This window comes from Paramormyrops kingsleyae, chromosome 9 (genome assembly GCF_048594095.1).
Source record: "Paramormyrops kingsleyae isolate MSU_618 chromosome 9, PKINGS_0.4, whole genome shotgun sequence".
NCBI classification, from domain to species: Eukaryota; Metazoa; Chordata; class Actinopteri; order Osteoglossiformes; family Mormyridae; genus Paramormyrops; species Paramormyrops kingsleyae.
In genome coordinates this window covers 25,214,093-25,228,329 of record NC_132805.1, presented here as the reverse complement: position 1 = coordinate 25,228,329, position 14,237 = coordinate 25,214,093, and the positions used below count along the sequence as shown (strand labels likewise).

The 14,237-nt window shown below is 46.7% G+C and overlaps 1 protein-coding gene across 5 annotated transcripts; it reads right to left on the bottom strand.

The window, feature by feature from the left end:
- Nucleotides 1-760: 760 nt before the first annotated feature.
- epn1a (epsin 1a) lies at nt 761-11,440 on the bottom strand. 5 transcript variants are annotated; one of them, XM_023815421.2, is made up of 14 exons: nt 11,349-11,440; nt 10,989-11,105; nt 9,435-9,569; nt 9,153-9,240; nt 8,797-8,955; nt 8,502-8,630; nt 8,205-8,325; nt 6,508-6,692; nt 6,091-6,162; nt 5,475-5,558; nt 4,282-4,543; nt 4,031-4,192; nt 3,618-3,869; nt 761-2,118 (listed from the first exon to the last, which is right to left on the bottom strand). In XM_023815421.2, exons 4-14 carry the CDS (start codon nt 9,219-9,221, stop codon nt 1,631-1,633), a joined length of 1,983 nt encoding a protein of 660 aa, XP_023671189.1. In that variant the 5' UTR covers nt 9,222-9,240; nt 9,435-9,569; nt 10,989-11,105; nt 11,349-11,440; the 3' UTR covers nt 761-1,630. The 5 variants fall into 5 exon arrangements, with proteins under 5 accessions (XP_023671189.1, XP_023671188.1, XP_023671190.1 ...); XM_023815420.2 differs by having other exon boundaries at nt 10,989-11,397; XM_023815422.2 differs by having other exon boundaries at nt 6,508-6,671; nt 10,989-11,397.
- Between the last annotated feature and the right edge of the window lie 2,797 nt (nt 11,441-14,237).

Below are 14,237 nucleotides of genomic sequence, written 5' to 3'. Positions count from 1 at the left end.
ATATCATTGTTCTGCATTGTCTGGGACCCCTAGATAGTCCACAGGTTTGGTCCCTCCCAGTTCCAAACACACCTATACTAGGTATTGGTTTTCTTGATTGCTTGTTCGGTTCAGGTGGACTGAGAGCTGGGATGGAGCAAAAACAAGGACTGGATCAGTATTACATTTAACTAATTTTAGCTGGTTGAGAGTGCTAGCGTGAAACACTGGCGTCCAATACAGGCTGTTCTCTATGCTTCTGGATTCACTTTGATCCTGTACTTAATTAGCAGTTATGGGAAATGGATACAGTACACAAACTGGGGATATTAGTGAAGAATTATGAGCCTCATATTAGCAGTATAATTGGATGAATGGGCATGCACAAGAATTCAGTTCTGACAATATTAAAAAAAAATATTTCAATTGCTATGTTTTTATTTTTGATTTATTTCTCCCCATTCTGGTTTTCAAATATGCATGTTCACAGTTGATGCCACACAAATTTGACCCAAGAAATATATCTTAATATAAAATAACAATCATCAAACATATAATTAAAAATAACTGTGTGGATCATCTCGGTCTCCAAATAATATTTTATTCATTGAAATAATATGATATCAAAGCATCAGTTTCTATATCTTTAGTTTTCTGACCTGCGTATTACAGGAACCACTGGAAACGCATATGAGATAATAAAAGAGGGAAGGTAGGAAAACCATAGAACAAGAAGCTAATGCTTTGATTCAAAAAATAAAAAAGTCAGCTGAAACAAAGACTCTTTTAATATCTCATTTTAATCCCAGCATTAACAAGCACTGGAAAAAAAGTGATCAAAAAAACCCAGAAAAATTGTACATTACATGTGTCTTCCAACTGCAACCCTCAGCTGTGACAATAAGACCAAGGAAATGGAAACTGTCTGAGGACACAGATACAGCTCAAACAGGCTGACAGGCAGGCACACACACGCACACATGCACAAACACACGCTCTCACCCACCCACACACACAAATGTCCACTTTCCCCCTCACCAGTTCAATGAATGTTTGAATTACTGTCAATTCTCAAAAAAGTTCAGCATTTCATCGAATTACATTTATAAATCTGATTTTTTTTTTCCTTGTTCCCAGAATGGAAATTTATGATAAAAAATAAATTACATTAGATTAAATTAAAAAGAGAACATCTACTCTGTGATTCGACCAGATTCTGTTAGAAATGTTAACATGGCCTTTCAGCCTGACTGGGTTATGGTTTCTTTTCAGTCAAGGCTAAATGTGAGCAAGGGGAACTCCGAGTTTCAGTGAAATCAGCTTGCTATTGGCCGAGCTAACCCGCCCCCCAAATTCTCCCTCTGTCCAGTGCAGTAATACTAGTTTATACTGATTTCACTTGATTAATTTTCCCTCCCATATCCTTCTGTATTTATTTCATAAAGAACTAGGGAAAAACATTTAAATGAAGAAAAAACAAATAAATACATTTCTCTGCCCCTCCCCTCCATTCTGAAAATAAAGAAATTGAAATGCTTTCCGGAAATACGAGAAATCAATCCAATTTTGTTTTCTTGTTTTAAATATAGAGTTGTACACACATTTTATTCCGACACATAAATTGTGTTAATCAGGAAAGTGGTGAATTTTCTTAGAGAAGAAAAGGATTAGTGCTTCCTCCTGTGGCTGCCCCCCCACCCACGGCTCCACTGGCTCCCATTACTCCACCGCCCCCTGTGCCCCCACCCAAAATCAATTGTGGCTGCCCTGGTACTCCTGCACCCATGAGAATGGTAGCTCCCGGTGGGGCCATGGGAGAGATTCCTCCATAGGGAATGCCCATAGGGCTGGACTGTACCACCCCCAGACCCATCTGTGGGGGTGTCATCTGAACTCCCATTGCAGGCATTGCCATCCCGGGCTGGACCATTCCCAGAGTCGGAGGGGTCCCCAACATGGGGTTGGGCGGTACAGGGCTGGTGCGGAGCTGGCTAAGGCCTAGTGAGGAGGTCTGGGGAGAGATGGACGCCATTGGGGCTGCACCAAAGGGGTTGGAGGATGGGGGAGGAGTAGGAGAAACCCCTCGGCTGGAGATGGAACTGCCCGGAGTCAAAGCCATAGCCGGGGCGGGAGAGGCACCTAAATAACGAAGAGGGGAAGGGAGGGAAGGAGGGAGGGAGAGAGAGAGAGAGAGAGAGAGAGTGACTGGACAGCAGAGAGAAAAGGCAAAAATCTCTATGAGGCAAAACTACATTACAGAGAGTGAAGAGCCTTGTCACTGACAGCAGCAAGTTCTGACATCAAACTGGTAGAACAATTATCTGCCTGGACTCTCACCCTGGCTTCTGTATCTATATTGATCTGGCAAAAAAATTCACACACGGTCATTCAGGATGACAGACGGAAGGAGGACAAAAAATTGGGATCTATAGAACATTATGCGCTGCCACTATGTTGTAACAGCTGTGTTGGGGATCTAATGCTCAAATCTAAACGCCAAGACTCACTTTAACAAGCAAAAATTGATCATCTTAGCTCCATTGGGCAACTGAGTTTCTTTTTTTGAACTCGTCCATCAGTCCCGCCAGACAGAAAAGTGTGATTCATCACTCCAACACACATTTCCACTGCTCCAGAGCCCAGTGGTGGCGTGCTTTACACCACTCCATCCGACGCTTGGCATTGTCCTCGGTGATGTCAGGCTTGCATGCAGCTGCTCAGAAATGGAAGCCCATTCCATGAAGTTCACAGTGCACAATTTTTGTGCTGGGGTTACTGCCAGAGGAAGTTTGGAACTGTGCAGTTACTGAATCAACAGAGCATTGGCGACTTTTACGCACTACGCTCCTCAGCACTTGGCAACCCTGCTCTGCTATTTTACGTGGTCTGCCACTTCTTGGCCCGAGTTTCTGCTGTTCCTCAATTATTCCATTTTGCAATAATACATTTACAGTTGGCCATGGAATATCTAGCAGGGAAGAAATTTCACGAACTAACTTATTGCTAAGATGGCATCCTATGACAGTACCATGTTTAAATTCACTGAGCTCTTCAGAATGACACATTCTTTCACAAATTTTTGTAAACCTGACTGCATGGCATGCATGCATAGGAAATAGGTCTGAATGAAACACCTGAATTCTATGACTAAGAGGTGTGTCCCAATACTTCTGTCCTTATAGTGTATGTATCAAAATCTACTAAGTGAGGACCCCCTTCCCAGTTACTGGACACTTTGGTGTGACCTTAAGTTTAACCACTGAAATAACATTCTTACCATTCACTGAAATATCACCTAACATTCTAATCAAAAGGCATTTTAATTAGTAATAGTGTTAGTTAAATCAGTGTCACTTTTCATAGAAGCTGTAGGACATAGTAGCTGTAGAACTAACAAGTTGCATTTGACATAGTGTGAGGTCCATCCTAATTCTGACCAGTGCTGATCACAGCAGTGGCTTGCCTACTGAATAAAAGCTAGTGCTCAGATCTCATAAGCCATACTGCCCATAATAAGAAAATGCATGTTTGTACACACAAACATATGTATGAATACTGACACTGAATACAGGAGATTTCAATGTGAAAGAGCATAGATGTTCAGACAAATACGCCTCGTGTCTTTTGTGTATCCTTACCCTGTGTCTGCAGAAAAGGGTTGTGGGTGGACTGGGTGGAGATGGATGGGGGGGGTCCCTGTTTGGGTTTGGGCTTGGATGACACCAGAGAGTCCAGGTCCACCAGAGCCGCGTTTGGACCGAGAAATGATTCGGGAGTTTTTCTCACTGGGAGTGAGGAGCTCAAGGACGAAAGGTCAAAGGGCACAGGTGAGCCAGTACTCCCCCCACCTTCCCCGCCCACTCCCATGGACCCTTTCAGCTCCAGATCACCTGGAAATAGTGACGACAGAATTAAACGAACATATACACGCTCAGGCACTGACTGCGATGAACACCATAAAGATACAGAGAGTACCGTCCAACTGGCTTCACTCTGACTGACACCAGGATGCTGGCTACATCTTCCAGGACAGAAAGGAGCCCACACTTACCTGTGCCATTCGTGGTGTGTTTGGCTGAACCTCCCCAGGGGTCAGAGGACAAAGAGTCAGCAGCTACGGCACTTACGTCTGCAGCCCATGGGTCACTGGGTGCGGAGGTGGTGACTGGAGCCACATTGCTCCCCCACGGGTCAGAGCTGGCCTGAGTCACAGCTGAGAGAGACATAGAATAAAGTGGTAAATGTCACGCTGAGCCAGCCAATCAGGGCTCGGGGCACATGACACTCAACACCGTCCTCTACCTGTGGAACCCCAGGGATCTGTGTTCACCCTGGAGGAATCTCCCCATGGGTCCGGCGCGGGGGCTACTGTGGTTCCGCTCCCGCCCCAGGGGTCAGCGCTGGGTGGAGAAGCTGGCGAGGACCCACCCCATGGATCTGAGGGCCCCCAAGGGCCAGGGGCAGTCTGAGTCGTGGGTGGGGGAGACGGACCGGTGGAAGCTGCTGTGGGGGGAGCAGCCGGGGCCCCCCAGGGGTCAACAGCGCTCAGCTCCATGAGAGAGCCCTGGGAGAGGGGGGAGAGTAAGACAGAGACAGGCAGACAGAGACAGGCAGACAGAGACAGGCAGACAGAGACAGGCAGACAGAGACAGGCAGACAGAGACAGGCAGACAGAGACAGGCAGACAGAGACAGGCAGACAGAGACAGGCAGACAGAGACAGGCAGACAGAGACAGGCAGACAGAGACAGACAGAGACAGGCATGGGCAATTCATACTTTTCAGCTTTCGTTACAAAAAGGGTGAGTGACGTAAATTTTGGGGTTAGCTGCAGACGGCTGTGGTCAGTGCATGTATAGCTCAGATTTTTATGTCTAGCGGAAACCGACCATGCATCTGCAAAATAATTGATTAGGTATTTCCAGCAGGTGGCAGCGTGGACTTTCACAGATCAGCACTGAACAACGAAAGCGCAGAGGAAGAATGGTTGGTGGTTTCATACTGCCCACACATTATATTGAAGTATACGGTATTTTAAAAAGTAACATTATTCCAGAATTTTGAAAATTCCCCCAACGATGTGGGTCCTGACTAATTTTGTCATAAGGATTTCAAAATACAGCAGTATGCCTTTTTATTGTAATACAGCCCAAGCCTTGACTAATGCATTTAAAACTGTTGACAACAGTTAACCCATTTCACTACACTGCTTGGTTGTTACTAGACATCTGCCCTCTGCTGGTCAGGTGAAATATTATGTTTTCATGTGCTGACAGCAACCATCCACAACTGCAGCCAAACGTGTGAACACAAGCGGCCCCGCACACGACCATCCACAGCCCAAAAATGCAGGCTGAAAAGTATGAACTGGCCTACATGCAGACAGAGAGCTTAAGGGCCTATCCTTTCACTATGGAGAAAAACCTCAAGGGAGGAATGGAAAGCTTGGCTGTGACACACAGCAAACATGCCCCAGGGAGACCGAGCGCGACTCACCTCCTCTGGCTTGGGCTTCTCCCTCTTGCTCTCCTCAATGGCCATCTGGAGTCTGAGGTCGTCTCCCCGGCGCAGACGCTCCTCCTGTCAAGCACGCAGCACACAGGGCCATGACATGAGAGCTCCGGTCACGACGGTACTGTTAACGAACCCACCGCCTTACAGCATCATCCAGAATGCCGGGTCGGGCTGTCGGCCTACGCGTCTCCTACCTGTGGCGTTAAAGGCAAGCCACACCTGCAGCAAACCGCAGCTGATTGCCAACTTCAGGGTAAAACACAGGCACTGGTGTCAAATTTCCCCTCAATTACATTAACATGCTCTCTTGGTTTGTACTAAATCTGGTTCACACATTCCCAGACAATTAGTATTTTGACAGATTTACAAAATATGATCACTGATTTCCGCAAATTACGTTAAATTTTTAAAAACGTGCAATTTCTGTAATTTACAGCTGTCCAAACCCGATTGTCTGTGACAGGTACACACACACGCACACACACATACACAGACACACACCAGAGTAAAATCTGGGTGAATTCTTCTTGATTGTGATTCAGTCTTCAGGTTGGAGCAAACACAATCATGGCAGTCTCTCTAACCCCTGACCCCTGACCTTTTCGTGTATCTCCTTGCTGAGCGAGAGCGCCCACCGGAGCTCGGCATCCTCCAGCGGGGCGAGGCTACACTGGGGTCGGGATTGACAGGCGTGAGAGCAGAGCGACACTTCAGCCGAGTGCCTCTTCAGCCTGGCCAGGGTCTCGGCCGGCGGGGGCCTTTAAGCAAACTGCCTTCCCAGTGACACAACTTCCATATCTGTCTACGAGAGAGCCACGGTTAAGCTCTTATCCCGTCTAATGTGCCAGCTCTACGGTTCAGGGCATGACCGTGAAGCCGAGGGGGGTCCTGATACCTGTGCCCTAAAAGGTTCAGTGCTGAGGCCCAGCCCCATCCCACCCCCACAAGGCTAAACCCTGGGTTATCGGTCCAGAGTTCTACCGCCCCCTACTGGAGGCCGGGTGCACCGTTTTACCTGTTCAGCCTCCTCTTTGCTCATGGCGAGAGCCAACTGCAGTTGCAGGTCCTCCTCCCCGGAACTCTGCGGCCAAGCCTGCTCAGGGTCAGCTCCGCCCCCAGAGCCCTGGGTGTGAGAGCCCAGAGAGGAGAGCCCGCCACCTCCCCCTCCGCCGCCCAGACCTGGAGCAGAGGGAGCTGAGGCTAAATGAAGAGAATACAAACACCTGTGTAAGTGTTACACTGTGCAAATGCGTAAAACAAACAGTATGGTTCCAATAGGCTGGCTTGTTTGGTGACAGCATTCCTAGGGAGGCCAGCAGCCCACTGACCTTGGATCACAGCTATGGATCTTTTGTTTCTCTCTCCTCTTCTACCTTTTGGCTTTTATTATGCGTGATTAACTAACATTGGGAGGGTGCGTCATACAGTGGGTTAGGTGTCTGAACCCATGACCCAATGTTGTGGACTCAAATCCCACATCTGGCACAGTAACCAAATAACTTCTACCCTAAACCCTAAGTGCTCCTGGAAGGCACCTGGTGTTGGCTGACCCTGCTGCCCACCACTGTTGCTTTGGACAAAATAAGAACCTCAACACCACACTGCCACCCACCGTGCCATCTTTGCTTCACTCGTGTATCATGGACTAATATTTCTCTGTGTAACTGCAGAATTTTCATTGATTTAAATCGCTACGATGAGCAAAGCATTTTTTAAAAGTGCTTTCCCCTCACAGAACGGCAACACCGCTACAGCGCACAGTTCCTAAACACTAATTCACTTCACGCTTCCTGAACATACCTGTGCGTCCAGGTGCTCTTTCCCTTCAGCTAAACCACCTGTGAAATATGCCGCCTCCACACAAGCAGCGAGCAGCCGTGATTCAACAGCAGAACACCCTCGCAATCCACACCTATCGAGTCAGAGTCCAGCCGCTCTCTCAAAACAGCCATAACTGTGCCAAGGCTCATTTTTAAAGTGACTGTGGCCATCTAGCTGAATGAGGTGATACCTAATCAGCAATAATACGCAAGGTGCTCACTGATCATTTCTAAAGACATCTTACATTTAATTTTAGTTTCCGTGACTAGATGTAAACATCAATGGTGTCCTCCTTGGCTGTTATCTAATGTCACCTAGCTCAGTGGCACTAGGTGAGTTAACAGTATCGAGCTATTATTAATATTAACTACAGTAGTCTTGTTGCTATTTGTTAGTGTTGGTAGCGGATGCCAACTGACACTGCTAGCTCACCTAGCACCATTATTACATCTATTCACCTTGTCAGGAGCACACCCCAGCGCTAACTTCTGTGCAGTGATACGGTATGTGTGTGGAGTTCAGTAGAAAGAAAATAGTTCCTGCATTAAACTGCTCACTACAAAGTCTGGGGATTATCTTGAGGAACCAGCTCATGATTTCAGGTAAGAGATATTGCTGTTGGATTTTTCAAATGTATGTTTTGGCACTTTAATCACCACCGAGTGCTATTATATTTGAGAGAAGACTGGCATTTCTACCGCCGATATCGCCAAAACTAGATAACTCACCTAAATCTAGATGGATAAATAGTACTACAGTATACTGAATTTTTATTTTGGGGTGAGCTGCCCCTGTTAACTACAGCGCCTCATCGTAGTATTTCCTTTGCCAGTGTGTTGGCTGTCACCTTCCCTAGCCAAGAGCACGAAGGAAAGCAAATTGAGTTCCTACCACTAGTGGTCTGTGCCATCTTCTCTTTGGTCTTGAGTGCATGAATCCTCTCCTCCCGTAGCCTCTCCTCATCCTTCAGAAGGGTCACCAGCTGCTTGGCCTTCTCCCTCACGTTCACCCCCTGACAGGAACGACGCACACACCACGCTCATCACAGTGTGGCAACCCTTTCCCCAGAGAAGCCGGCTTGGTGGTTTAACATCGTCTTGATGATATGAATCACGGGTGGTCCCCGATGTTCCCCCAGAAGATTGAGATCCGAGAGCCCGTCAGATACACGTCCATGTGCCACGGTACCTGGTCCTTGCCGTCCCGGTCGATATACTGGAAGTCCTTGAGTGTCTGGACTGCGTAGATATTTTCCCGGCACTGCTGGGCTACACGCTCAGAGCCCGTTTTTATCAAGTACTCCATTAGGGTCATGGCCTGGGAGAGCACAGTAAACAAACAAGGGGCGACACAGTCAGAAGGCAGTCTACGTCACCCAGCTGCCGGACGTCTGTGTCGGCCACCAGCTCGTAAAAGTCAAGGATGCATCAAAGGAGGGGTGGACAGACGCCTCTGTGGCAATCCAACCCCATGGCCGCCACACCTTGTAAACGTGCCTCCAGTTCTTGCCGTGATCATTGAGGCGTTTCCACACCATGCTCATGATCTCCGAGAAGGCCACCACGTTGTAGGTCAGGTCCGCAATCTCCGACATGAGGGAGCTGGATGGGCCCCAGGGGTCATTGGATGTTGCCTCCCTAACCTGAGAAAAAGGGCACAGAAAGGAAAAGAGGCTCAGCTGCACAAGGGCGGCAACACTGAAAGAGAACAAAATTGAATGGCTGGGCTAAAAGCAAAAATCTACAGTGCAATTGCAGTAAGAATTTCCTGCTTGGGATCAATGAAGTGCATCTATCCACCCACCTATCTAGCTGGAGGGGGAGGAGGAAGCAGCCTCACCTTGATCTCCGCCTCTGAGTAATTGTGAACAATGTTCTTCACTTGCCGTCGTAACGATGATGTCGACATGGCAGCCAGCTGTCTTGTTCTGCCGAGACATGTCAAAAGGGAACAGCAAAAATGGATAAACGCACCCCAAATACTGGCCACTGATATATGACTGACTGTTACAACAGGGCGGAAGAGAAAGACTTTGCAATGTGAAGATGGGCACAGCCTCGCAGAGTGATAAAAACTGCTGGGAGTCTGTGCCCTCTGCCCAGGCTGTGAAGCCCTCCCCACCTGTTGAAATAGATCTCTGCGGATGCTGGTTTTTTTTCCGGGGCTCCACTCGTTTACGGAGTGCTCTGTCTCACTCTGTCCTTATCACGCCACGGCGACATTGGGTCCCAGAACCAAAAGTTTAGGCAAGTGAAACTGGAAAGGAAGAAGACACTGAGTTATGTACGACCAGGCAAGTGCCATAAGAAGGCGAAAAGACACCCCAGAGTACGTTTCACTTCCTTTTTTTAAATTTAATTTAGCTGAGCATAAAAATGTGTGTCTTGTTACCGTTACATCTTGTGCAGAATATTTATAAACATGCTGGAGTAGATTTACTTAAATTATTTCACGGTGTGGAAACTTGTGGAAGACAACAGCTGATAAGTTCACTATCGAGTTAAACTACGTTCCACGACACCAGAGAGATTCCGATTGTGAGGCGAGCTTGAATTCAGAAGTCTGGGCCAAAGTTCATGTATGTTATCTAATGAGTGTTCCTGTGGTGATAGGCAAGGAAGGCTCACCCTCCCTGCTTATATATAGGAATAGTTAGATACACCCTCCCCTACTCTCTATCAGCACAACTTCACCTAACCCATCTCAGCCTAACCCAAAGTACAAAGATAAACATCCCTTCCTGTGCAGGTCCCCATCTTGGAAGGTCACAGTGTATGCCCATTTTCCATCCGTGAAGATTTAACAAGCTTGGTATTTAGTGAGAGAGGGAGTCATATTTATTCGGTTTATAGAAATGGAAGCTGTTTCATCTGCTTAAGTGTTTCAGTATTCCAGCGCAACACATACTTGTCCTTCATGACCAAGATCGGACACCCCAAATCAAACTGTTTAAACTCTAAGAAAATGATCTGCGTGAAAATAAATGAGAAAATATATTATCTGCCAATCAACCAGCAATAAAGCAAATTTAAAATGATCATGGCACGGGGACACACAGAATGCAGTAGCTGTTCAACAACTTCACCATGTAAGATTACAACGAAACCAAGCCATATTAAAAACAACTCCATAAGTAGTGCTTATATCAAAATGTTTCATTTCCGAGTTGAATGTAGTCGCTGTAATTTGCCGCGTCTACAGAGCTCTGACATATCGATCAAACGCCCGCATACAGGCGGAAGGTGCTTATGTGGGGGGCTAATGTCCTAATAACACTTTCCTAATAAAGTCGAAAAACAGAGGTAAATACGAGCACAGATCCCCTTTAATAACGCGACAGTGGGTCCAGCTACACCACCGTGCCGTTTAGACTTCACTCTCAGTCACACTGACAGAGACGACATTAAGGGGCGATCAGCCAGACAGGCCGCCGCCGGGTTAAACCTGGACACCCCACAACGCTGACTACTCAGTCATCACGAAGGGACGGACCCCCGCCCAACAAAACACGAGACACGGCCCACACACCACAATACACCCGACACTGCCCCTAGTAACGGCCGGGTGGGCTGCCTGGTCAGTACCAATTCGTAGTTAGTGTGATTTTTAGGATACAGCGTTTCGCCGGGCAGGAAAACGGGCGTAAGGACCCCTGGAAGTGAGGCGGACACTCACCGTTCAACAGTCCCGCTGTCTCTCTCGGTAACGGCGACGCCGAGAGCCTGAGACAGCTGGGCGAGGAGTTTGAGGGGAAGAATGTGGGAGTGAGTGCCGGCCGACGGCCCGATATCCCTGCGGAGACGGTGAATCAGAGCCGGTCATTTAAAGTCAACCATGTCTGCAGACGAAAACGTTACACTAGCTAAGCTAGCTAGGCTAGCGACAGGAGCAAGCCCGCGCTGTAAAGCAGAATACGCGACAAGGTGCCCCTCTCAGCAAAACTCCGCAAACGCTGGATATCTTAATGGCGCCCGTATCGGCAAGCGCTGCGTCCCTTATTACTGTCGTTATTATCTTTATGAAATCTATACTGACCCCTTAGTGGCTCAAATGGCTACGAGAAAATGGCGGCGATTCCGCTTCCGCTCACGACGGCGGGGAGACCGCGCCCCCCGGCGCAAGACCACTTGGTGAATATTTATGAGGCGGGCGCGGCTTTTGTCCAATCAGAATGTACGGGCTGATTATATTTTAAAGTCCTCCATCAGTATTACGTTTGATTATTTTATTATACTTCTGATTTTTACTGTATTTTATGTTTCGCAGTTATAAGGAAATTATAACTGTGCAAAGCAACTGAGAATAGAGGCTGGACAAAATCATGGAAGTAAACGCCTTTCTAACTAAATTACAATTTCAAATGCATCTACAGCGCACCTATATTAGATCGAATGCCAGTTAACAGTACATATAAAATAAGTCTGACTGCTATCATTGTGCTGTGTGAATTTCCAAAAGAGACTTTTGGCTACTAATCCAATTCTGAGGCCAAGTAATCGGTGTCTGGAGTGCGGGTTCATCGTCTCAAATGAAATTACATCATAAAGCTGATATACGGCTGTTATGTGATGTTGTAAGGACCACAAACTGTAGTCCCTGGGGAAATACGGTCTGATGAGTTGTCTTTGAGAAAATGTCCTATAGCTGAACAAGTTTTAATTAGGAGAACGCCAGATGATTTCTCTATCCCACAATGTCTGCTGGTTTGGCCAGCTATCTCAGGGGAGTCATTAAGTGCCATGATTGCTCTGCGTGGTCGTTTACCTGCCAAGGAATATCAGGTCATTTTACACCACCGGGTACACCCTATTGTGCACACAATGTTCCCTCGTGATTTTTTCATATTCCCAAGATGATAATGTCCTCAAACACAAAGCTAAACCAATCCCAGAGTGGTTTATGAACACTAGGATGAAGTGAAACTCCTTCCTGGCCTCGGGATGCACTATATTTAAACATAATACAACCTTGATGGGATGTTCAGGAGTGCAGAATGTGAAGTAGATTCCCACTGCCTTCCTCAGTTGAAGAACTGTTGGTCTTTAATTTTGTTGAAGAATGGTCCAATGGCCCACTATACAATTCAGGAATTGCAAAACAGCATTACAAGAAGATCTGAGTGATATGACTTCTGAAGGGAAATGCTTTTTATGTCATCAAATGTCATTGAAAGGTGTTATGTGCTTCTGCGGTTTTGCCCACCCCATAGGTATCTATCCATCAGATCAATTTAAAATACATTGCTTCCTAACTAGTTCTTACAGTACGTATAAGCTGAGCATCAAATGGTAATAAATTTCCCTTTGATAATTTGAGCGGTTTGTTTTCATCTACCTCATTAAAACTAAAGTGGACTACAGAAGCATGCATGAAATGGCGTTCAGCTACAACATTCAAGATATAAATAGTTTATATAAATACCTTTCTGTCTTCGTATGGTAATGGCATTATCACCGTGCGATGCACTGCAGTAGCTATTAACCTCCACCAAGAGGCAACCTGCATCTACAATTCATTTGTACTAATATTGTGTGTTTGTCGCACAGTCCGTTCTACAGGTGAACCATACTTATTTCAATAAATATTAGTCATATCATAGCTTTTTATGTCATTGATCTGTTTGCTTTTGAGGAGAAATGCATTATAAGAGATTTCAAACATTTGGAAATGATCTTCTTTGAGAAGCCCTCTGCTAACCATGTACGTTTCTGTTAAAAATAATTATAATATGATTTTAACTGAAAATGTAAAATGTATAATATAAAGACATTTGTAATTTTTCCCCACCCTTCCAACTCCATGGATACAGCTATTAGAGACCACAAGCACAAATCACCTGTCAGTAAGAGAACCTACAAACAGGCCCAAACCAGGGTAGTACTAAGGGGGGATATCCATAAGAACTAGCCAGAAGATATGACTTTGCTAAAGAGACTTTTGACAGAAAGTTCAGGGGTCCCCTGGGAAATGACCATATGTTTACTGTTCTACTGAAGTTCTGTCCAGGTCTTCCGAATCACAGCAGGGCCTGTTGGATGGGAGCATCAGAAAAACAAAAGTAGCAACTCGTCTAAGTTTCCTGTTCTGGGAGTCCATTCAGTGGTACCAGTTGTCACAACACAAATAACACGGATACAAACACCCCTGTAGAGCAGCTGTGGTAACCCGATCCTCTGTGGTGGTGATAACAGCAAGGTTTGTTACATAAGCAACGGTAGCTAAATACATAGCAATAGTAACGTGGAAATCAGTCTGTAGGGAAAGTGTGGGGGTGGGGGTGGGGTGGGGTGGGGGGGCGATGGAATGGAGCAAAGCTGGATGGGGATAGATAGTTGGCAGAAACACAGAGAGTGAGAGGACTGCAGTAATAAGCTGTTTTGTGAGGCAACATTTCAGCTGTTAGTTTTGTCACATGGACATAAAGTACTGAGTGAGGAGAGGGCGCAGGGGAATTGGCGGCGGGGTGGGGGGGGGGGGGGTAATTCATCGGGGAGGGAGACAGGGAGGTAGGGGGAAATCTGAGACAATTCTATCAGAAGTAGTAATTGGAGGTTTGGGTTGTTAGAGAATTGCAGCTCGTGGGTCCAAAATTCCTCCTACTAGGAATGGGGTCGTGCTGTGGTGGATTGTAACCAGCAAGTGGCACAGTGTGACTGGGAGGAGGGAGGGAGTCGAAAGGGGGGAATGGAGAGGTGCCGTGCAGTGTGCGTGCACAAGAAGAGGGAGACGAGTGCAGATATATGGGTTAATCTAGACAGATTGACTGACAGGTTGGACATTAGCAATGAAAGGTTGAGAAGAGAACATTGGGGGAGGGGGGGCATTTGAGATACTTTACAGTGGCGAGACAAGCATATTTTTAAGGAAAACCAGCAGGACAGTTTGAGGGGATAGAGAGAGGGGGGCAAGCGAGGGGGGGGGGGG